Raw genomic sequence first — 24353 nt, 5'->3', positions numbered from 1 at the left:
TTGACTGATGGGATTTCATTCTCAACTTGTATGGACAGCTCATGATTGATTGGTCATATTCTTTCAAGATGAGATATCCATCTAAAATTGTAAATACAGTCAAAGGAGTCAGATGAATAGCCTGCAACATCATATTTACTATTTTGTCAGATAGTTGCAAATCTTTATTGGAAAGTAAAAATCAAGTTTATATTGCTCGAGATGAAAAATAAAGAATAAATACATATATATGTTCTGTAAATATACATAACCTACAGTGGGGTCAAAATCGCAAGTGAAGCATGTTTTTTTAATAATATAATGCATTTTTTCCAATAAAGTGTATAATATATATCATTTGTGTGTCATGATGATCGGCATGATTTGAGAACTGTGCTTTGTTTATTTTTACGTCATGCAATATTTATGTTTTATATTTTTATGAATGTTTTTTAAATGTATGCACATTCAAAATCTTCAGTGTTGTAGATGCAGTTCTTATATATATATATATATATATATATATATATATATATTGCATTACTGTGCAGATATGAGAATAATCTTAGGAAAATAACTTAAAGGCCTTCAGTGACTGGTCGAGAGAAACATCTGTTGGTCATATTTCTCTATGATCGCTGCAGAGCTCCCATGATGCCTCCTGCGTGAAAGAGATGGAGATGATAGAAGATTTTTAGAAGATTTTGGAAAAAATGCTATTTGTAAATGTTTCTCCACGGTGGATTAAATTAAAGCACAAGAAGCAAGGCAATTCATGTGAAAGACTATGCTGTAAATGTAAAGAATTTAAAAGAATGTGGATTATAGGAATCCATAGGATAAATAGAACAAGCATATATGAACTTGTTTGCCAAGTAAATTCCCCATGTCAGAGAGATCACTATTCCAGGTATATGTATATATATACATATATATACATACATATATATATATATATATATATATATATTAGTGCTGTAAAGTGATTAATTGCATTTATCTACATTGATAAAACATGTGGGGTTCATAAGATTTTTTTTTTTTTTTAAATAAATCTCTTATGCTCACCAAGCCTACATTTCACATTGTAAAAAATAAAAAAGTAGTCCTACAAAATATTATTCATGTTTAAAATCACACTACAATTTATTTATTCATGTAATCTAAAGCTGAATTTTCTCCGGTGTTACATGATCTTTCAGAAATCAATTTAATATGCTGATTTGCGTAACATTAACGCTGCTTAATGTTTTTGGAGGAACCGTAATGCCTTTTTTTCAGGATCCTTTGATAAATAAAATGAATTTCTTATACGAAAAACTTGTGCATATATCATATTTACAGCTGGCTCATCCTGATTTCTGAAGGAGAACTGTCTGCTTTAATAGGTAGTAAATATTACATCAGCTAAAGAGAGAAAATATATGCTCCATGCCAAGATAAATTAATAACATTAGCATAAAAAATAACTGCTTCTAATTTTAAATTTATGTTTCTCCGGTGTCACATGATCCATCAAAATAATTCTAATATGCTGATTTGCCCCTTAAGAAAAAGTTTCATATAATTTTTTTTTATGTATCATTATTAATTACTTATTGTTTATTCCTCTTTTGTTTTTCTAGGATTTTTTAAACATAAATGTTTTGTAACATTATAAATATTATTACTGTCATTTATTAACAACTGAATGCACCCTATAAAAAAATACCTTTATTTAATTTTTTGCAGTTGTTTTTATATTTTATATATTTATTTAATTTCCGTTGAAGTTTATTTTTGTTTTAAAATGTTTTCTTTGTGGTTTTAGTTTTCATTTCCGATAAAAAAAAACCCCTGGTAAGATAAGATTTGACATAGTTTCAACTTTGTTGCAACAATTTGAAACTTGTCACCGACTGCTAACCTTCATTAACTTACATTTCATTGTCACGGTAACAGCCTGTCTAAATCTTAATTTTCATTTCTTATTGTTTGTTCGCGCTAAGCATTCTTGTTTGCTTATAAAATGGCAGCGTTTGCCCTTAATGATGGGAACGTCTTTTTTACAGATTATTTCTGAAAGCAATGATTTGAATGCAAATTTGAATCCGGTCCAGGTCTCATCAAAGGTGTGGCCGTCTGCACATGCCACAAGGTAACGTCCCTTTCCCGGCTGAGATTGCTTTAGTAAACACGATGGCACTGTGTGATTAACCCCAACAGTTATGATTGGCATTTTGGTAAGAAAGTCATCAATGTACACAGAAATCCAAAACAACAACAACAAATCTGGATTAATATCAAGGGCCCATTTTATACTATTTTAACTAGTTGAGAAAAGTTGAGCCAAATTAAAATTTTAAAGCAACAAACTTCAGTAGATTTTTGACTTTTATATGTATGCATAATAAAAGTTGAGGAAACTTAAAAATCTGCTGAAGCTGGTCACCTTAAAATTTTAAGTTGGCACCTCATTCTTTTTTTTTTTTTATACAGTGTAGTTCTTACAAAGAGTTCAGTTACTTAAATGTGTTTTTGTCTAGGTCAGTGTTATTTTAGTTTTATCAAATAGTATACTATTATAGTTTTTGTTAATATTTCTGTTTTAGTCATTCTATGTGTCTGTATACTGTAGTTTTTATTGTTTTATTCATTTATTTTCGTTTTTAACATTTTTTTAATTTTAGTTAAAAGTTTTAATAATTGCGTTGCATGTTTTTGTAATGTGCGTTATTTCAATTTGTCTATATACTGTTCAAATAATGAAAATATTTTTTAGTTAGTTTTTAGTTAATAATAACCTGATTTGCACTTGTAGCGAGATCTACACTGTCCATTATCAAAAGTAAAAAGCTGCATTTATGTGATAAAATTTAACAATAATAATTTTTCTTCAGTGAAAAAAATCCAGGCCAGGAATATGCACAGTTCAAGCATATATTAAAAACAAAAACAGCTCTAAACATATAAATCATGGACCCATCATTGTCTAATATGTAAAGTTAAACACCTTAATGACGGATATATATATATATATATATTTTTTTTTACAAACATGCAGCTTATCACTTTACTAAATGTTAAATGATGGACTGGATTACTTATGGATTATTGTGGTGTTTTCATCAGCTGTTTGTACTCTCATTCTGACGGCACCCATTCATTTGCTGAGCGAGTAACTTCTTCTTCTTTTTTTATCTAGCTCTGCACACATAGCACTAAACGACAACGGCAGAAATCTGATGTGAAGAGAGATAAGGAAATCTGATGTTACAGTTAAGGCATTTGCGCTCGGTGTACCTGATAAACACGTCTCCCGTCTGTCTGTCTGTTTCTGATTGATGTACAATCTATCCCATAATCCTTCGTTGCGCATGGGTCACTGCGCAAATTAATTTTTTCTATATAATTAATACGCGATAATTTGCGGTTCGGGTGTTTATACTAGGTCGAACATGGTCACAGTGTGATATTTCCTTCTAGCGAAAGCACTTTTGAGATTTACTAATGTAATTATTGTGATGAGATTTTCTCTAAATCTCTAAATTGGGGTAATTATGTATAGCAGTTGTATCGCACTGTAGGATTTCACAAAAAGCAACCGACCTGGGGTGAAAAGGAAAACAAATGCGCGATTAGCCCTGAATTACCCTTCCACTCCTTATGGTTTATAATTAATGGCAATCAAAACCAGAAGCATTGCATTCTTTAATGGAATGATCTGTTCTGAGATAAGAGTTCACACCTACCAATTATGTTCTTTATTTTTCATTGGCTGTCTTATCATTTCTCCTGCTGTTGGGTGTTTCTGAGATATTTTCGCAGTTCGCCAGAGGTTTAATGTCTTCCTTCACTCGATCGAGCTCAGAATCACATTTTGAGCGCTGCTCCACATCTGAGTAACTGCCCGGGAGTGATATGGCTTCTTCTCGCTCTTTAACATGGCTTACGTCGTTGGTCAGATCCGGCTGATGAGCAATACAACATTTTAGGCCCACTGCAGAAGTTACAAACAAATAGATCTTTAGCACACAGCAGCAATCAGTGCATAATTAAAGAATTATATATCGATTAAATATATTTCTTACTTACTGTGAAACTATTTTGTTATGTATTTTCTTTTATGTGTTTCTTTTTTGTATTATCAATTTTGTATTAAAGTTTTTGTATTATTATGTCGCTTGTGTAATTTGACAAAGCCACATTTTGACATAAAAGTACCTTCCCAATAAAATAAAATTAATACAACTGTATTTTACAATTTAAAAAATAATATAATTATTAGAACAATAAAATTATTACGATTTTTTTTTATGTTTTTAAAAATAAATGAACTAAAACAGTAAAACGATATTACTGTGAAATAGTATTGCGCTTATAAATACGCTAAAATATGTTTTCTATTGTATAAAATGTGCTTATTATTGTGATGGAAAATGGCATTTAGAACAAATAAAATTCTTGCTGAATGAAAATCTTTTTTGACCCCAAACTTTGCGCAGTGTGGGTTAAATAAGACATCCATATTAGTTTTACGTGTTTTTTGACACCATCATCATTACCAGTGTCTTCGTGGAAATGACAGACAGGTGCAAGCCCCTCCCCCTCGTCTGATTGTCCAGTCCTGGCTTGATTCTCAGATAAAGTTGATGTTTTGGATTCAGCATCAATCCCCTCAGACAAGTCACTGCTGCTGTCCACAGTTGTATCTTCTCGAAGCGTTTCAGCATCCGTCTGATCACCTTCCACCGCACTGTTCATCCGTTCTCCAGAGGTGGTGTTTTTGGAGATTTCGATCTTCTCTTTCATGTCTGAATCGCTTTGATCGTTCAAACTAGAGAAATCTGATTTAACCTGAATGGTTGGTAAGTTTATTTGGGATGAGGTATCAGTTGAGCTCATCTTTGGTTTGTTTTTATCTTGAGTGGCTGAAATAGTTTCAGAAACACATGCGTCATTGATTGGAAACGGCTCCGTAGAATGGGAATCTGGGAAGAGCGGTGCATACTGGGAAAAAACTGCGTCTGTCTGGATTAAAGGTTCCTTCTCATTTTGGACACCTACTTCAGTGGCCTCATCTCTCTTTATAACCTCTGTGTACGATTCCTCCTTCCTGAGCACAGTCACGTTCGCAGCTTTATCTACATCCACATGTGACATTCCATCATCGTCCTGGTTCTGTTCTTCCTGTTGACTTTCTGTGATCTCATCTTGTTTGTTTTCACTGTCATTTTTTTCCGCAATCTTCCCGCACTGTTTTTTTGCACTTTTGCAGTTTTCTGTCATCTTCCAATCCTGATCTTTTTCATCCTCTTGCTCTTCCAGACTACCATCTTCATGTCTTCCCTCAATTTTACAATCGTGCTCTTTTTCACTCTCAGACGCTTCTACAATTGTCCAGTCCTGTTTTTTCAACCTTCTACCATCTTGTTCTTCGCCATCGTCTTCTTCCTCACATTCTTCTACATTTTTTCCGTCTTGCTTATTTTCTTGCTCACATGCTTCCATAATTTTCACATGCTGTATTTTTTCAGTCTCATATACTTCCACAACGTTCCAACCTTCATCTTTGTCACTCTTATGTTCATCTCTGTCTCCATCTTGTATTTTTTCATTCTCAGAGTCTTCAGTTATTTTCCAATCCTGTTCTTTTTCATTTTCTTTCAGGTGTTCTTCTTCAATTTTCCCATATTGTTCATTTTCTTGCCCGCATTCTTCCATCTTCGTCACATAATGTAATTTTTCAGTTTCAGTTAATTCTATGCTTATCTCATCTTGTTTTTTGCTTCCATTTTCTCTTTTACTCTTATGTTCTTCACATTTTTCTAAATTTTTTCCATCTTGCTCATTTTCTTGCCTTATATGTTCATCAGTGATGTTCCTATCTTGTATTTTTTTGTCCTCATGTTCTTTCATAATTTCCCCAGCTTGTTCCTTTTCACTTTCATCTTCTCCCTCATGTTTTCCCACAGTTTTTCCATCTTGCTCATTTTCTTGCACACACTCTTCCATCATTGTTTCATATTGTATTTTGTCAGTTTCAGATACTTCCATGCATTTATCGTCTTGTTCTTTTTCATTGTCAAATGAACCCACAATTTTCGCATCTAGCTTCTCTTCTCGCATATACTGTAATATCATTTTGGAATTTTGTATTTTCTCAAATTCTTCAATAATTTTGCAATCTTGCTCTTTTCTATGTTTTTCCAAGATGCTCCCATCTTGCATTTTATCAACCTCAAGTTCTTCCTTACATTTCACACATTTTTCTTTTTCACCGTCATTCTCATCCTCACATTTTTCTACGATTTTCCCTTCTTGCTCATTTTCTTCCCCACATTCATCCACAGTTCTCCCATATTGTATTTTTTCTGTCGGAAATACTTCCATGTTTTTCTTGTCTTGCTCCTTTTTACTGTCCAAAGCTTCTACGAGGTTTCCATCTTGCTCATATTCTTCCATCTTTTTGTCACGTTCATGTTGTTCCAAATCATCTTCCTCATGTTTTTCTGTATTTTCCCTATCCTGCTCTTTTTCTAGCACACATTTTAACATGATTTTTTCACTCTCTTGTTCCTCCATAATTTTCCCGCTCTCAAAAGCTTCCACAATTTTCCCAGCCTTATCTTCTTCACTCTTATGTTCTTGCATAATATTGCCACCTTGTTTTTCTTCACTCTCGCATTCTTCCAACATTTTCCCATCTTTTCCACTCTCATATCCCTCCATCATTTTGCCATTTGTTCCTTTTTGACTTTCGTGTATTTCCACAGTCATCCCATCATGTTCCTCCTGTCCTCTGTTCCTCTTCTTCGCTCCAGTTTCAGCCTTCTCTTCTCCACCTCCTTTTTTTGCTTCTTCTTCAGTTGCATCCTTCCCCTCGTATTCCATCTCTTTTTCTCCATCCCCTTCATCCTCCTCCTCAACTGTAGATATAACCAATGCCCGAGCAATAAAATCCCTCTGCACTTCCAGGTCATGTATCGTTCGTGGAGCGTTGGGAAGAACCGGAAGTGGTCTGCTGGGTGGCTCAGGAACCACAGGACATGATGTAGGAAAAAGAGGGTCTAAGGGGTCATCAACTCTCTCAGGTTGGTTCACAGATGATTTTGGACAATTCTCAAAACCAGGAGGAGGTGGAGGAAACTCTATCTCTGATTCATCTGGTTGGAGCTGCTCAGGGGTTGGTGGAGGTGGATAAAAGACCAGACTTTCTAGTATATCACTCACAGGAGTTTTAATTGCAGATTCAGTTGCACTGGTTGTGGGTGATGGTTGAGTTTGGAGCTGTGACTCCATCATCTTAGGTGAAGATAGCTGGATCTGGCTTTTGGTAGATACTATTGCACAATTCTGCAGCGAGGAAGAAGTGTTAGTGAAAAGAATTGGGCTCCTGTTTGTGGGAGTAGAGGGAAAGTAAGGTGATACCACTGATGATCTGTACGGGGATGTAGGTGTAGAAGACAGTGATTCATTGAAACTGAAGATATTGTCTGTCTGGCTGCGATGTAGTCGTCTATAGGGACTCCTGACTGCAAAGAAAAAAAAAAAAAAAAAAAAAAAAAAATATATATATATATATATATATATATATATATATATAAAAGGAGGCTCTGAAACAAACTGCAATGCAAAAAAATGCTTTTCTAGCTTTTTTATCCAAAAATGTTCTACATAAGTAAAAATTACATATATATAAATAAAATAAACAAGCAAAATAATCTGCCAATGGGGTAAGCAAAATAATCTTGTTTTCTGTTTGAAATAAGATTACACCTTGGCAGATTACGTAGCTTAATACTCTAATTTTGACTTGTTTTTTCTGAAAAAAGACTATAATTTTTGCTTGTCTAGAAAATTCTTCTCGATTTAAGAATTTCTAGATATTTGGGCTGAAAACAAGAGAAAAAAATCTAAGATAGAAAAGCATTTTTTTGCAGTGTAGGCTACTAAAATATGAAAAATGTGGTTGAAAAACAAGACTAGACTGCTGTCATTATAATCAACAAATCTGTCTGCACGTCAAGTGGCATTAATGTGCGTCACATCACTGCCACTCTCTGTGTAGACAGATTTGTTGAATGCCTTGTTTATTTTTTTGGCATGTTGAACTTCTGCACACCATATCTAATATAAAAAAAAAACATTTAACATTTCATTCAAATGTACAAACTTGCAGTCATCGCCAACATTATATTTATATCGATATTTATACAGATTACTTCAGTTATATATATTTATAAAAACTGATAACAGAGCACAGTGTGTTTTAGTTGCTAACATTACTCGATGCATTAATCATGAACTAAAAACAAACAATTTTGTGTTTCTATTTCTTTGATCAGAAAACATACAGTAAAACATTCATAAATATTATTACAGTTAATAACTTTATTTATTAAAGTAATAAAATTTGCACTGTAATTAATTTCTGAGATTCAAAAATATTTAGCATCATCACTCTTCACTCATCATCATGTCAGTGTCACATGACCCTTCTTGAATCATTAACCTAGATAATGCTGTAAATGTATAGCCTATTGTTCATTGTCATTTCATCACAGTAAACTACTTTTAAAATAAGTTCCCAAAATATATATTTGTTTGTGGGAAAATTACGTTTCAGTCAGTGGTTCTCAGCGTCTTACACTTTACCTGGAGATGTGGAGCTGGGACTGGAGGCTGTGTGGAGGCTTGAGGAGGACAGTTGTCTGAAAAACTCTCTGGGGTTCATACTACGCTGAGACACCAGAGCTGCTGCCTCCTGTTGGCCATAAACAATATTACATCACAACATGAAGATGCCAGGGCACGTACTGTATTTAGGGGATGGGTTTAGTGCAGGTTTGACTGACAGAACTAACCGCAGCTTTTTCCTCTGATTGAGAGCGTGAATATCTAGCTCTGACTTCGTCTTCTTCACGCTCCCTTTCCTCGTGCTCCTGTGATATGATATAGATTAAGAAAATATACGTGCACACATGTGCACACGTAGAAACAAATGAATCATACCCATTTTATTTTCTCCCGTTTCTGGGCCTCTGCCTCCATTTGCGCCTGCATTCTCCTATTTAAAAAGAAAGTTCACCTTTGACCCTTGGGCATTTTTTTCACGGGCGCTTGAGAATGTTTGACTGACCTTTGCTCCTTTATTTTCTGTTCTTTTTCATTCATCCTCCTCTCTCGCTCTACTGCATCTCTCCTTTCCTGGAGCAGGCGTTCTTTCTCTCTCTGCCTCCTATCCTCTGCTGCCCTCCACTGTTCCTCCTTTTTCCTGTCCTCCTCTTCTCTCTGAAAAATACAGTGTAAAACTTTAAAAAATGTATCATTTTGACCCGCACAATGCAATGTTGGCTATTGCTACGCATAAACCTGTCCATGGTCTCATATATAACATAACATTCATACTCGATAATATCAACTCTAAAAAAGAGTAATAGACAACAATAAAAGAAAACATAAAACCTCACTCCGTACCTCGGCTTTTGCCCAAAAAGAATCTCTGTGGATTCTCTGGATCTCTGCAGCCGCGATTGTTCGCTTGTAATTAGTGCCCTGGAAATAATGAGGCGGTTTGATTTGTTTACCATTTTCCTGATACGAATAATAATTACCTGACTGGCTTTACTGTACTTCTCAAAACAACTTCATCCTTTAGTATTGATAAAGCCTTGTAGCAAACGCTCATGATCTCATATACCACAATGGCCTGTCTATCTTCTGTGCGGCGACTAGGTCTCGCTCTCGGCCCCTGCGTCACAGCTGCAGCGTTATAGGCCAGCGTGCAGATCCTCTCCTCCGTGATTTCATCCAAAGTGTGGGCAGGAAGAAAGATGTGAACTTCCTGATGCATCAGAAAGTCAAAGATAGCAGCATACAAATGATTTTTTTGTCTTGTTTTTATGTATTTTTATTTATTTTTTATTTAAAACGCGCAGCCCAACTAAAAATTGTAATGTAATCGAGTTGATTAGAATAAAGTTAAAGCCATCCCTGTCTTCTTTTACCTTAAAGAAGGCCCTTATTGCTGGTATATGACTGGCACACTCAGCTCTGCGGTACTCGTCCACTTCATTCCCTACCTGAGAGACCACAAACACCGCTTAAAGGGGAATAATCAGAGCGTTTCACATCAGTCTGTGCGGAGGATGAACTAACCCATAATATCATAGCGATGCGGGGTTGAGCTTGGCCCACCCTGCACATCCCGTACAGCGGCCGTCTAGGCTGAAGTTTAGCCGTCAGCTCTTTCAATCCACCTACTACGAAAAACAAGCACGTGAACAAGCCCACAGAACATAAAACCTTATTTATAAAGCTTTTTTTCGTGCTCTTACCTCCAGAATCTGCCAGTTTGAGTCTGTTCATTATTCCATCATAGGTGAATAGAGCCCTGTACACAGAGATAAAAGGAAACAGCCAGAGGGAATATTAAACTTTAACTTTATTTTATTAAGATAAGTTAATCAAATTTAGGTTCTCTGGCATTTTAGGTTAACAGGCATTTGAATGCTTCTGTATATGTATGATTAATTGATAGATTTCTTTCAGTGTTTAATGCACACAAAATATCAGTATATCACAAAATAAATAAAAATACTTAGAATTCATATACATCCAATAGACAGCCTAAGGTGGGAAAATATGATGTATTCAAAGTTCAGTAAACAAGGAAAATGGCACCATTTCCTGTGAATGACGCCCATATAAAGGACCCTTCTTGGATCCCTAGGGTCTTCTGTAATCTGCTCACACCCAAAAACAAAAGGGCAGTTTTCCCACATTCTCATGACAACAATGCCAAACGAGAGTAAATACAGTAACATGAAGTACAACCCTGAGCTCTTAATTTAGATACATTGCACACAAAAAAAATCTATGAATTTAGACTCCAGTTGTACATGTATATATTTAGGAGCCATTGTGTATGTCGTTTTTGGAAATCACTGTGGTAAGTATGTCCTAGCCATTCTCGAAATCCTAGAGGGATAATCCCATAGACTGCTAATCCAAACATTTTTTAACTTCTAGATGAATAGTTTGAGCTATATTAACAGCAGCAGCTTAAACAAATGTTTTGAGCGCAAACTCTTGATGTAGTGATGCATGTGACTTTTCATAAGTTACTTAATAAAAGACACTACAGGCAGCAGTGCTTTTCAGTAATGTTAGATTTTGCCTGTTTTGCTTTTATTTATTTTTTATAAAAAGCATCCCAAAAAAAGAACCTTTAAGTGTGTATAAATACACTTTGTCTATCTGTATATTTTATTTAAAGTACAAGGCCGATTTCCTGAACAGTTTTAGGAATACAAATTTGACTTAACTGTTTTATAAAATATTTTAGTTTTTTAATTTTAATGTATTTTTTTCTGGCTGTATTTTCTGATTTATAGATAGTCAAAAAGAGAGATCTAAATCCTCTAACTCTTGAAATAGCACCAAGAAATCTTATACAATGTTGTTCTGGGAATATATGCAAATTCATTTGTAGTATTTAAACACATGATCTCAGAAAATGCCTGTTTTGCACTGTAATAATCTGGGGAAAGTACAGTGATTATTAGTTACAATTGTTACCCTACTCACCTATAGTGAATGCACTGTAAAACATAAAACATCATGTTTATTATAGATACTATCACAAACTATATTATATAAAAAACTGAGGAAACGACAGAGACAGGAAGGCAATGAAGATGCAGAGTCCTGCTTCCGTGTTTAGACTAGCACCTTTGTAATGCATCTGGCGCTTTCTATCTCCTTTTAATATTCGCTTGAATCCACTCTGAAAATTAAATTCGAAATATCTGATAACCCCGAAGTGGATAAAGCTAAATAATGTAATACAGATCTGAACTACACATGATGAAATTAGGACATGGTCTGAATAATTTAATGAGGCCTTGGTCTAAAAGTTGGCTTTGAGATCAAATCAAATCAAATGCTGTTTGAATGTCAGGAAATAAATCGAAAAGGTTCCTCTTATCAGGAACACGCCGACTGAATAAAGTTCAGAATCGCGCAAACTTTTTTAGCTCATAAACAATCAACATTCTTTCTTTTGAAAAGTCCTTCCAGCGGCGACATTCTCCCTTTTAAAGCGTTTCCTGTGACAACAGTAGCCAGAACAACAGGAACTGCTCTGCCTGTGGGCATGTCTGCATTTTAGCCCCCAGCATGATCAAAAACAATCACTGACACACTCCTGTCTCAAATACCATGTTCAACAGACGCTTGACCCACACACACCTCCTTGCTTTAGGTTTATCATCTCAGATTGCAGGATAGTTTGTTGTACGGGGTGATTTTGCAGATAAACATGCTAATTTAGATAAGCAGGGGTATTTACAGAGGAAATTGGTCTGGGAGGGGATTGTTTGGTCATTAAGATAAGACAGACGTTCTGGAATGGGAATCATCAACAATACAAATTTATACTGGACTGTGTAACGTTACCGTTGGGTGAAATAACAAAAAAAAAAGTCATGATATCACATTTTTTTTTGTCCTGTTAAACAGGGTCGTTAAGGAACACAGAATATCTCCCTGACAAACACACACGTACGCAAAACCATACGTGTAGTGGAATAGCCGCACATTGTTTATTTTCTTTCCAAGTAATTTTAGCATAAGCATAGTGTTTTATGTGGTTGTCGGCGTTTATGAATAATTAATGACTCAAAACGGTTAAATGAGAGCGTTGGAAAATTATCTTTTATTCAAGACATCAAAGCGCGCCTTTGAACTCCCGCCTAGCAGAGTGGCGCAGCGGAAGCGTGCTGGGCCCATAACCCAGAGGTCGATGGATCGAAACCATCCTCTGCTAAAGATTTTCACTTTTACAAAATTATGTGTAGACTGTCATATTTTCATGCATTACACATATATTACTGTTATTAATTACACGTTGTTGTGTAAAAACGTTTAAACGCTATTATGTCCTTATGTCAAACCATTGATCTTAAAATAATATATGACTTTTTTTGTTAAACAACAATTTTGTTTGCTAGCAATTTTGATTATTTTTTTATACTGTAAAAAAAAATGCATTTGATATTAATTACGTTTGCATTTTAAACATAAGCAACAAAACCGTTTTCTTACCAGTTTGTTGACGAGCGTGGATTCAGGATGTCTTCTTTCGCCGTAAGTAAAGACAAGCTGTATGTATCCAGATCAACTTCCCTCATTGATTTCATGATGTTATTTTAGAAGGTATGATATCCTGACCTTAGATGCAAACAAAAGTGACTAATAACACGCAGTCATACAGCGGATCTCGTTGTGGCAGCAACTATATCCTCCTGAAAGATTAAAATAGTCAGCATTTGTCAATTGTATGCAAACTCTTAGGAAGCTTAGAAAAAAATCATAAGCCACTCCTGCTCGGAATAAATAGCGGTTTGCATTGTTTCATAGGTTACTCTCTGATAAATCCCACCCATTCGATTTAAATTAATGCAACAATATTGAGTTAATGCTTCATTTTGAACAATAAAAACAAAAATAACCCACACGTTTGGCTTTCTAATACGTTTTAGTGTAGTGTTTATATTAGCCTTTAGAGTCATTTAATCGATGGTTTATGTATGTTATTTAGCTTATATCGCATCTTTTTTTTTATTTTTGCTTACAAACATAGTGGTTATTAAATAAAAGGAAAGATATATGGCGACATATGGAATATGTTCAGAAATAATTTTATACAAATTTTTTTAACTGTATAAAATTTTAATGCGCACACAAATAAAATCGCAGATAAAAATATAATATAACATAAATATAATATATATAATATAAAAATACATATATAAAATATAGAAGCGCATACTAATGAGCTACAACTCTAAGCCAATAGCAGCGCGCTTCGTCTGTGACATCAAATTCATGCGCCACGGCTACACACGACACCGGCTTCGTGCGATTCTTCTGTCGAGTGAAAATGTCAACTATTCAAGAAGTTGACGAATAAGCGTGATTAGTTGCTTAATCATAGCATTGTATGTGATGTATTTATTGTAATATTAGGTTAGCGCTGTCGTAGTTTTTAGTTTTTTGATCCACGTGGGCACATTGATGACATTTCGTGTGTAACGTTGCTCTAGTTAATGACAGTTGTTTTCAAAACGCAGCCTTTTGAGCTTTTGTAAGGATCTCCATCAAGCCCAGACCAGGATGAAGTGTCACTATGAGGTGTTGGGCGTTAAAAGAGACGCGTCAGACGACGACCTGAAAAAGGCTTATAGGAAATTAGCCCTGAAATGGCATCCAGGTATATGATTTCATCTGATCTCTTTGATAATTCATAGAGGTTATTGTCCTATATTAATAAATAAAGCTGTTGGTTTCACCTGTTTTCTAACATTTTTTCAATGATGATCTATCAAGTGGTGTTGGTTGTAGGACTAACGTTAGTTTAACCTTGAAATTATGTTATAATGAAGCTCATATTTGTTTTATTTTGATTTTAGACAAGAACTTGGATAATGCAGAGGAGGCTGCAGAGGAGTTTAAACTCATCCAGGCTGCGTATGATGTTCTGAGTGATCCACAGGAGAGAGCCTGGTAAGATCTCCAATGAACATCAACTGCGTTCGCATACCTGGAAATATACAGACGTGGACAAAATTGTTGGTACCCTTTGGTCAATGAAAGAAAAACTCACAATGGTCACAGAAATAACTTTAATCTGACAAAAGTAATAATAAATAAAATTCTATAAATGTTAACCAATGAAAGTCAGACATTGTTTTTCAACCATGCTTCAACAGAATTATTAAAAAAAAATAAACTCATGAAACAGACCTGGACAAAAATGATGGTACCCCTAACTTAATATTTTGTTGCGCAACCTTTTGAGGCAATCACTGCAATCAAACGCTTCCTGTAACTGTCAATGAGACTTCTGCACCTCTCAGCAGGTATTTTGGCCCACTCCTCATGAGCAAACTGCTCCAGTTGTGTCGGTTTGAAGGGTGCCTTTTCCAGACTGCATGTTTCAGCTCCTTCCAAAGATGCTCAATAGGATTGAGGTCAGGGCTCATAGAAGGCCACTTTACAATAGTCCAATTTTTTCCTCTTAGCCATTCTTGGGTGTTTTTAGCGGTGTGTTTTGGGTCATTGTCCTGTTGCAAGACCCATGACCTGCGACTGAGACCAAGCTTTCTGACACTGGCTAGTACATTTCTCTCTAGAATTCCTTGATAGTCTTGAGATTTCATTGTACCCTGCACAGATTCAAGACACCCTGTGCCAGACGCAGCAAAGCAGCCCCAGAACATAACAGAGCCTCCTCCATGTTTCACAGTAGGGACAGTGTTCTTTTCTTGATATGCTTCATTTTTTCGTCTGTGAACATACAGCTGATGTGCCTTGGCAAAAACTTCGATTTTTGTCTCATCTGTCCACAGGACATTCTCCCAGAAGCTTTGTGGCTTGTCAACATGTAGTTTGGCATATTCCAGTCTTGCTTTTTTATGATTCGTTTTCAACAATGGTGTCCTCCTTGGTCGTCTCCCATGTAGTCCACTTTGGCTCAAACAACGACGGATGGTGCGATCTGACACTGATGTTCCTTGAGCATGAAGTTCACCTTGAATCTCTTTAGAAGTCTTTCTAGGCTCTTTTGTTACCATTCGGATTATCCGTCTCTTAGATTTGTCATCAATTTTCCTCCTGCGGCCACGTCCAGGAGGTTGGCTACAGTCCCATGGATCTTAAACTTCTGAATAATATGTGCAACTGTAGTCACAGGAACATCTAGTTGCTTGGAGATGGTCTTATAGCCTTTACCTTTAACATGCTTGTCTATAATTTTCTTTCTGATCTCTTGAAACAACTCTTTCCTTTGCTTCCTCTGGTCCATGTCGAGTGTGGTACACACCATATCACCAAACAACACAGTGATTACCTGGAGCCATATATATAGGCCCAATGGCTGATTACAAGGTTGTAGACACCTGTGATTCTAATTAGTGGACACACCTTGAATTAACATGTCCCTTTGGTCACATTATTTTCAGTGTTTTCTAGGGTACCATCATTTTTGTCCAAGTGAGTTTATTTTTTTAAATAATTCTGTTGAAGCATGGTTGAAAAACAATGTCTGACTTTCATTGGTTAACATTTATAGAATTTTTATTTATTATTACTTTTGTCAGATAACAGTTATTTCTGTGACCATTGTGACTTTTTCTTTCATTGACCAAAGGGTACCAACAATTTTGTCCACGTCTGTAATTAAATATTAATATTACTTTATTTACGTTACCAACTCTTTGTGAACAGTGCTTAAAAATGTTTTATTTCTGAAAATGAATATTCTGTTCACTGCTGTGATGTTGAAAATCTATATTTTCTTGCAAAAAAACATGACATATTTTGTGCAAAACATCTAAACCATTGTTTTCTGTATAAAATTGCAAATTGATCTTTCATGGCAAACTTGAAATAAGACACATAGGCTGTACTCAGATTCTTATTAAGTCATATTTTTATGAAACAGACCAAAATTTAAGTTGTTATTCAGTGTTCTCAAATCCAATTCACCTGTTCAAAGAACCTTTATGGTATCAACACTTAACAAAAAAAAAATTAACACTAAAAGAAAAATAATAATAATTTTTCTTGCACTCTAGAGTTTTGATCCAGAATGCAAATCGTTATAACACAATTATAAGAAATTGCAAGGCGTGTCTGTAGTAAATAAACATAATTAAATAATACCAGAATAAAATAACAAAATATCTGTTGCACTTTATGTGAAATTATTGAAATATTAACTTTTGGAATGTTTTTCATATATTTTGGTGGTAGGTTTAAATGATGTGGACCCCTTACTTGATTATCAGTTGTCGTTTTTGGAAGGACACCTAAAAAAAAAAAGTTAAATTCTCGCCTTCATTTAATTCCTAACTGATATTGCAGTTATTTTTTCCATTTAAAAGAAGAAGGTGAATTTAGCCATTTCCCATATGGTGGTACGGATACCTTTGTGGTGTTTTTTGGAGCGTGACAGAAGCTGCCACTGTTGTACAAAAGAGCTTCAAAATTTTTCTTTTGTGTTCAGTGGAAAAACAGCATATGGGCTTGGAATGACAGAGATGCATTGAATATTGTTGTTGTTGTAAAATCTGCTGACCTACATGATCTATCTGGGTAAAAAAAAATGAAGATTTGTCAAACCTGTGAGCTTGTATAAGTATTAGATGGATCTGGAATGGGTTGAAAATTGCAAACAAACCAGTAATGCTAATGATATTATCATCAAGTTCATACTTTTTACTTTTAGTGAATTTTTGCCTTTCCTACTATATAAATCCAGCTTTTATTGCAAATCAACAAAAATGATTTCTGCAGTTATTAGTTATTTCTCATTAAAAAATAAAATGACTTTTCTGTCACTCATAGATACCACTTGCACACAAAAAACTTTTTTGTTAATTGACGTGATGATAATAATAAATAATAATAATTCTAATCAGTATTTGGCCTTTTTTAGGCTAAAATGACCGCCTTTGATAAAATTCTGTTGATATTTAATGATGTTAATAAGGCTGTTTTTGTGTTTTAAGGTATGATAACCACCGAGAGGCGCTGCTGAAAGGGGGAGTGAGCGGAGAGTACCAGGATGACAGCGTTGATCTCCTGCAGTTCTTCACTGTCACCTGTTACTCAGGTTACGGAGATGATGAAAAGGTGACTATTTAAAACACAGTTATATTCGATCTGCATCTGCATCTTTAAATGTGTCAAATATGTCTCTTACCATTGCAGTTTATATACATGTTCAACAAAAATAATAGCTATTTTCTTTCATATTTTCTATTCTATTTATATCTGATATATTAATGCTGATTTAGTATGTGTTGTATTATGTTATATAGCTATATCTTGTAATAATCTGTTATAATGCAATAGCATCTTTTACTGCTAGAGGGCACTCAAAGTTCATGTTGAAGTTACGCTTTGAGTTTTCAGACAGTTGTTTTATGGAAATGCATGCATCGTTTTTTTTAAATAGTGCAAGCTCTTTCTCTTTTTTGCCACTGCAGGGTTTTTACTCGGTATACAGGAACGTGTTTGAGATTATCGTAAAGGAGGAGATGGAGCACAGCAAAGACGTGGGAGAAGAGGAGGATGGGTTTCCTTCATTTGGGGACTCTCAGAGTGACTACGACACTGTATGTAGACACCGGCACAGTTTTCCACAAAAATAATAATCACAACTGCTGTCAATATTGAAGGGAAGAAAAAAAAAATACACTTAAGACCGGAGTAATGGCTGCTTAAAATTGATCTCTACCATCACAGAAATCAATTACATTTTGAAATATACTGAAATAGAAAACAGCAATTTTCATCAAATGGTTTGAGCTTTGGCTTCTTTTAAAAATATGTATTAAAAATATATATATATATATATATATATATATATATATATATATATATATATACAAATATTTAATACACCAATTTTAATAATAAAATGATGCAAAAGGTGATTTCCTCTATTTTGATCATAACCATAGACATACATTTTTATATCCAAACATTTTATATCCAGTTTCATCCCAGTATTTTAGTGATAAAATGAATAATTGTAAGACATACTGTGTAGTTGTTTGTGAAGCTGTTTCTTACCTAAACATGCTAACTGTCGTAAACACAGATTTGAATGTAACGTTACCTGTAAGACTTTTTCAAAGGTGACACAGGCAAACTGAAATGAGATCGCTTATGCGTCTTTTATCGGTGAATCGTGCAGCTCTATAGGAGAGTACGCATTGTGCTTGTTAGAGAGGTATGTATTTATACCACGAAGATGAAACACTCGAGTGCCTAAGCATGGCATCAGAGTTCTTCAGGAGGTCTAGTGCATTTTAGACCTTACAGCTAAATGAGACCGTGGGTTATTTGCTTGTCAGAAGAATGGAACCTAAAAGTATTTCATCTTGAAGGTAGCAGGATGGTACTCTTTCATTTCTAAAAAAACATTTTTCCGATTGTTAGCTAAAAGAGGGGAAAAATTCACATTTGGTTCAATGTATCCAGCATCTTTTTTAGCTGCTGAGACTATTTTCTCCAGAGTCTGAACAATGATGTTCATCCCTCTCAAATTAGGCCCGAAGGCTCTTAAATGATCTTAATTGTTTCCCCTTCCGGTGTGGCTCATACCTGCACTTTACCTAATGGATGTTTTGAAGTGTTTGCTGTTGGTGGAGGCTTGCAAAAAGCGGATGAACAAAGGATGAGCCTACAAGCCCCCTAAAAGGAAGAAGCATCCAAGAAATCTAGTTGTATAGCGTTATTACATTACGTTTTTTATGAATAATTAGCTTTCTTTGTCTTTCAGGTGGTGCATTTATTCTATGGCTACTGGCAGAGCTTCTGTACCCGCAAAAACTTTGCGTGGAAGGAGGAGTACGACACGAGGCAGGCCTCCAACCGCTGGGAGAAGAGAGCCATGGAGAAAGAGAACAAGAAAACCAGGGACAAGGCCAGGAAAGAGCACAGCGAGCTGGTGCGCCAACTAGTGGCCTTCGTCCGAAAACGTGACAAGCGCGTTCAGGCTCATAAGAAGCTGGTGGAAGAGCAGAACGCAGAGAAGGCCAAAAAATTTGAAGAACTCAGGAGGAAACAGAAGCTTCACCAGGCCAAGTGAGTAAGATTAGCCCAACTGGGTCATATGGAGAGAATTTTTTTTACTTTTTAAATATATAAAATATGAGTAGAATAAAAATAATGCATAAGAATAAAATAATGTATAAATAATAAATAGTAATTAATAGAATAAAAACATAAAAATAATGTTTTTTAAATTATGTAATTTTTTATTAAATAATAAAGAGAATGAATAAGCATTAAATAAAAATATAACAATAGTAGACCTAAAAATACAATGCTACTATTTGCATTTTCTTTTCTTTTCTTTTTTTGTTCTTTCTGACTTTTTAAATTTTTTTTATTTATTTTATATGACTTTTTAGCATTTCCAAACTTTTTAAAAAGTCCTTTTAGAAATCTTGCGAATAAAATTATGCAGGAATTAAGTTTAAGTTTTTGTATGTATATATTATATTTGTGTGTGTGTGTATAATAGTACACCTAAAAAAATACAATGCTAATATTTTTAATACTTTGACTTTTTTTCTTTCTTTCTTTTTTATTTTATGAATTTTCAGCAATTTCAAAACTTTATTTTTTTTCCCTATTTTTTCAAGAAATGAAACAAATAGCAATCTGAAATGTATACAAATCATGGAGATTCTATGGATAAACTTGTACACTTCAGCTTGTAAATGTTTTACTACTTTTTATTGATACATATGCATTTGCTATTAAGTTTTAATGATGTATTAAATACATTAATAAATATACAATAAATCTATTTCATATTAAATTAAATACATAAATGGTAAAATATATATATATATATATATATATATATATATATATATATATATATATATATATATATATATATATATATATATAACTTATAATATATTTTAAAAGTAGAATTTTATCTATTGTTGCTGTAATAAAATATATCACGGTTATAGAAATGTTAATTGTGTGCCGTTAGGCTGGCAGAAGACTATAAGGAACAGAGTTGGGCCGCCATGTCAGAGCTGGAGAAAGAGCTTCAGCAGATGGAAGCACAGTATGGTCAAGAGTTTGGTGATGCATCAGAGAGTGAAGAGGATGATGAGGAGGTGGAAAACAGGCAGGAGAGGGCAAGCGTGGACCGGGGAGGTGAGTTTGATGTACACATATACTTTTGGGTAGATCAAGAGGTTCAGGGGCCAGTCAAAAGTTCAGAAGGGTTAAAAACCTAACCAAAACCTATATTTAAAATAATACAAGCACTGTAAGCACTACAGGTCACAAAACAATTTTTTTTGTTTTATGCAGTGATATATTCAGGTATTTTACATGCGACATCGGCGCATAATAGTAGAATCTGTGAGTCATAAATGCAGCGACTCACAATGTGTCATCATGAAAAATATCTCTGTTATATTGTAAACATTTGTGAGTAATGGAGCGCACACATATCTCACCGTTGTCAGACGTGGTGCAGGCAGATGGTGCCGTGGAAATGGACGACTATTATGATGACCTGTACTGCCCTGCCTGTGACAAATCTTTCAAATCCGATAAAGCGTGAGTGAATAAAGCACCCACATACAGTACACAGCACTGAAACTTTCCGTGCATACCCTCCATCATTTCACAAATAAATATTTCATTTTTTAATTTTATATATATATATATATATATATATATATATATATATATATATATATATATAGCCCTATATATATATATATATATATATATAGTGTTAGGATTTTAAAGTTTCTTCTTAAAGGCTTACTGAGGATGCATTTTTAAAAGTAAAAAATGAAGTACAAGCATTAATACTGTGAATTAATATTATAATTTTAAATGTTTTAATTTTTTTTGTGATGTAAAGCTGAATTTTCAGCATCATTACGCCAGTCCTCGGTATCATATGATTTACTGCTTTAGAAACCTTTTATAGATGCCTGTTTCCACCAATGAATAAAAAATATAAAAGTATTTAGAATTTTTATTTCACAATTCTGACTTTCTTTGTTGTAATTGCAAATTCCGATTTTTTATTTATTTATTTTTGTCAAAATTGCAAAAAAGAATTGAATCGTGAAACAACTGCGGTTTTAAGGAAATGTAACTCAGAATTAAGAGATTTAAACTTATAATTGCAGGAAAAAATTCAGAATTGTGACATGAAAAATCACAATTGCCTTTTTTTCCAGTGGGGGGAAATAGGCTTTCATACTTTTCGCATTGAAAAAAAGCATGATACATTTTTCTCAGTATTTTTTTGTTGAATAGGAAGGTTAGAAGAACAGCATTTTGTGAAATAGAAATCTTTTCTGACCATCTTGTAATTATCTAACATTAATGTAGATGTTAAAAATGTAGAATGTTAGAAAAAACATAATAAATGCCATTTTTGTAGTTCAGCATATGTTTATTTTTTATTTTTTTTTTTTTACATAATCTCAAACGCACAGCATGGTTTCACATTAAATGACCTGCATTACATGCATTCAATGCAGCAGTATCATTTTTTCTCTCATCAGTATAAAAAACCATGAGAAGTCTAAGAAACACAGAGAGATGGTGGCATTGCTACGGCAACAGCTGGAGGAGGAAGACGAGTCGATGAGTCACAACTCTGCTGAGGTAGAGGAGGAAGAGGAGGAGGAGGATGATGATGATGAACTCGATGACACACCGAGACAAAAGTAAAACATGCCTGTCAGCACTCGCAATGTTCTTTGACTGGAATTTGTATGCTTTTAAAATTCAACTACAACTATAATAATGTCTAAAATGTTTAACGTGATTATTATAATATTGTTGTAACATGACCATTTTTAACATGAATGAATATGAATGTAAACGTAAATACAAGAAGACAATGTCATAGCGCAATAATATTTAAGTAATTTTAATTATTACTTAAAATGATTACATATTGCTTTTATGCATAAATATAAGCATTGTTGGCTGTTTCTATCCACTAATTTAGTTCTGATTACAGATTATCTAAAAGGCAGAAGAAAAAGAAACGGCAGCAGAAAAACGTCAATGTAAGTAACTGATATACAACTTCCAATCCCCTGATTTATTATATTTACATTTAAATTGATCCAATAATATTTGATTTTCTAATGCCATTGTTCTGCAGAATCTTCCAGAAGATCCAGAGACTGACAGCCCAGACCCAAAGTCCACAGAAGAGCGCCCCGCACCTGCACCTGACTCGGGCAACAACGAGGACACCCCTGTCCTGTCTGAGGACCCAGATGAGAAACTAAAACCAGAGGGACATGAACCCACAAACCAAAAAAGGTATCTCGTATAAGCCTTTTTAACAATCCACTGGTTTGAAAGTAAAGTCTTCTGTAGATTATTATGAATTGAGATAAACTCTGAATGTCATATTTTTTTACAGCTCCGCAAAGACAAAAGGGAAGAAAGGTGGGAAAGACTCTAAGAAGAACAGCAAAGCGCACGGAGGTGTAGAAGGTGCACAAGAGGTGCGTACTGTACTTTTGTTAGCATGAGTTTGTACATGTGAGCAAACAGACACTCCTTTAGTGTTACAGCTTTTTTATAATGTGATTTCTGTAACGACTGTGATTGAGTAATATACTGCTGTACACCTGCATCATTTATTCTGATTGGGGTAATGAAGTTTGAACATTTATATATTGAAATTTGGACTGAGACTTTGGACTGTTGATCGACTGATTGAGGATTTGTGCATTCATTTTTAGTTATTATATAGTTTAATCTTACGTGATCCCTGCTCTAATCGAAATACATCTCAAACTGCAATATTATATTATTTTTTTAAAAATAATAACATTGTTTATTATTAATTACATTTTTGTTTAATGTAAAAAAATTATATTTATCTATTTTTGTTTTTATTTTAAATGTGAAACGTTTTTAGTTTTAGTTTCTTTATATTTTACATAATTTGAATAACAATATTTGTAAGCCATATTGATATAAAATTCAAAAACAGGCAAATCGTGCAATCCTACAAACAAGCATTTTTTTTTAAATAGTATAACGTGAAGTAAATTCTATTTTCTAATATTATTTTCACAGTGAAATATAATAGCAAGGTTTCTGTTTTTTTTATTTAATTTTAATCATTTTTTTCAACCCATACTGATTAAAAATGTTAAAAACAACAGACAAATCACGCAATCCTACAAAATTCGTGGTAGCTAATTGTCGTGTTTATTCTGTTTTGTATAGAAGGAAATCAACCTGCGCTGTGTGACCTGTCAGTATGAATTCACCACCAGGAACAAACTTTTTGATCACCTGAAGACCACAGGCCACGCCACCGCCCTCTCCTCCAGTAACTCTGCCCAAACATGCAAGAAAAAGAAGGACTCCAGGAAGAACAGATAACCGAGAAGCAGACTGAAAGACTGAAGGCTGCCCCTCTGAATGTACATTTGTCCAAGAAAACAAAAGCTGTTTTTTTTTTTTTACAGCTCGACATGCAATTGTCAGGAAGCGTGTGTATATCTGTCCCTAGAAGAATTAATTTGTGCCCTATGGGTTTGATTTCTTTTGTAACGTGCCATATGCCAAAAGATTTCCCTAGAAATGCCATTTATTCCCACCGTAACTGATGTATAATCTGGTGCTTCAGAGCTATTCTGTTGGCAAATGAGACTTGGATATCGTGTAGGCCGTGCATATATATGGTTTCGTTTTAAGGGGATTAAAAACAATGATCTTGCTAATAAAGATGGCACATTTTATGTCACGTTGAGCTGCGTGCGTCTTCCAGAGTGGTAACC

At 34.4% G+C, this 24353-nt stretch overlaps 2 protein-coding genes and 1 non-coding gene across 5 annotated transcripts; 2 read left to right on the top strand and 1 right to left on the bottom strand.

Annotated features, from left to right (window-relative positions):
* Nucleotides 1–117: 117 nt before the first annotated feature.
* Nucleotides 118–13319, bottom strand: LOC122326806 (protein split ends). 2 transcript variants are annotated; one of them, XM_043221965.1, is made up of 13 exons: nucleotides 13069–13317; nucleotides 10299–10354; nucleotides 10120–10223; nucleotides 9969–10043; nucleotides 9662–9805; nucleotides 9439–9516; nucleotides 9101–9252; nucleotides 8974–9028; nucleotides 8826–8903; nucleotides 8617–8725; nucleotides 4524–7493; nucleotides 3711–3958; nucleotides 118–640 (listed from the first exon to the last, which is right to left on the bottom strand). In XM_043221965.1, exons 1-12 carry the CDS (start codon nucleotides 13161–13163, stop codon nucleotides 3723–3725), a joined length of 4152 nt encoding a protein of 1383 aa, XP_043077900.1. In that variant the 5' UTR covers nucleotides 13164–13317; the 3' UTR covers nucleotides 118–640; nucleotides 3711–3722. The 2 variants fall into 2 exon arrangements, with proteins under 2 accessions (XP_043077900.1, XP_043077901.1); XM_043221966.1 differs by lacking the exon at nucleotides 118–640 and having other exon boundaries at nucleotides 3755–3929; nucleotides 13069–13319.
* Nucleotides 12719–12790, top strand: trnam-cau. Its single transcript has one exon. It is a non-coding gene; the product is annotated as a tRNA-Met (tRNA).
* Nucleotides 13320–13823: 504 nt separating the features above from the next.
* dnajc21 (DnaJ heat shock protein family (Hsp40) member C21) lies at nucleotides 13824–24319 on the top strand. 2 transcript variants are annotated; one of them, XM_043221059.1, is made up of 13 exons: nucleotides 13824–13964; nucleotides 14097–14236; nucleotides 14436–14529; nucleotides 17538–17661; nucleotides 18018–18146; nucleotides 19319–19623; nucleotides 20552–20721; nucleotides 21039–21132; nucleotides 22101–22265; nucleotides 22565–22613; nucleotides 22712–22875; nucleotides 22979–23063; nucleotides 23797–24319. In XM_043221059.1, exons 2-13 carry the CDS (start codon nucleotides 14140–14142, stop codon nucleotides 23953–23955), a joined length of 1635 nt encoding a protein of 544 aa, XP_043076994.1. In that variant the 5' UTR covers nucleotides 13824–13964; nucleotides 14097–14139; the 3' UTR covers nucleotides 23956–24319. The 2 variants fall into 2 exon arrangements, with proteins under 2 accessions (XP_043076994.1, XP_043076993.1); XM_043221058.1 differs by having other exon boundaries at nucleotides 13837–14236.
* Nucleotides 24320–24353: the final 34 nt, after the last annotated feature.

The sequence above is a fragment of the Puntigrus tetrazona genome, chromosome 21, assembly GCF_018831695.1.
Source record: "Puntigrus tetrazona isolate hp1 chromosome 21, ASM1883169v1, whole genome shotgun sequence".
In the NCBI taxonomy this organism is placed as follows: domain Eukaryota; kingdom Metazoa; phylum Chordata; class Actinopteri; order Cypriniformes; family Cyprinidae; genus Puntigrus; species Puntigrus tetrazona.
The sequence above is the reverse complement of the archived record's forward strand: the minus strand, read 5'-3'. Positions and strand labels throughout refer to the sequence as shown.

Excerpts from the sequence above, each read along its gene's own strand:
- LOC122326806 (XM_043221965.1), bottom strand. The coding sequence starts at position 13,163 with ATGAAATCAATGAGGGAAGTTGATCTGGATACATACAGCTTGTCTTTA. Across the intron at positions 9,806-9,968 it reads CAATAAGGGCCTTCTTTAAG|GAAGTTCACATCTTTCTTCC; the intron begins GTAAAAGAAGAC and ends CTGATGCATCAG. Across the intron at positions 9,517-9,661 it reads AAGATAGACAGGCCATTGTG|GGCACTAATTACAAGCGAAC; the intron begins GTATATGAGATC and ends CATTATTTCCAG.
- dnajc21 (XM_043221059.1), top strand. The coding sequence starts at position 14,140 with ATGAAGTGTCACTATGAGGTGTTGGGCGTTAAAAGAGACGCGTCAGAC. Across the intron at positions 19,624-20,551 it reads CAGAAGCTTCACCAGGCCAA|GCTGGCAGAAGACTATAAGG; the intron begins GTGAGTAAGATT and ends GTGTGCCGTTAG. Across the intron at positions 22,876-22,978 it reads GAACCCACAAACCAAAAAAG|CTCCGCAAAGACAAAAGGGA; the intron begins GTATCTCGTATA and ends ATTTTTTTACAG.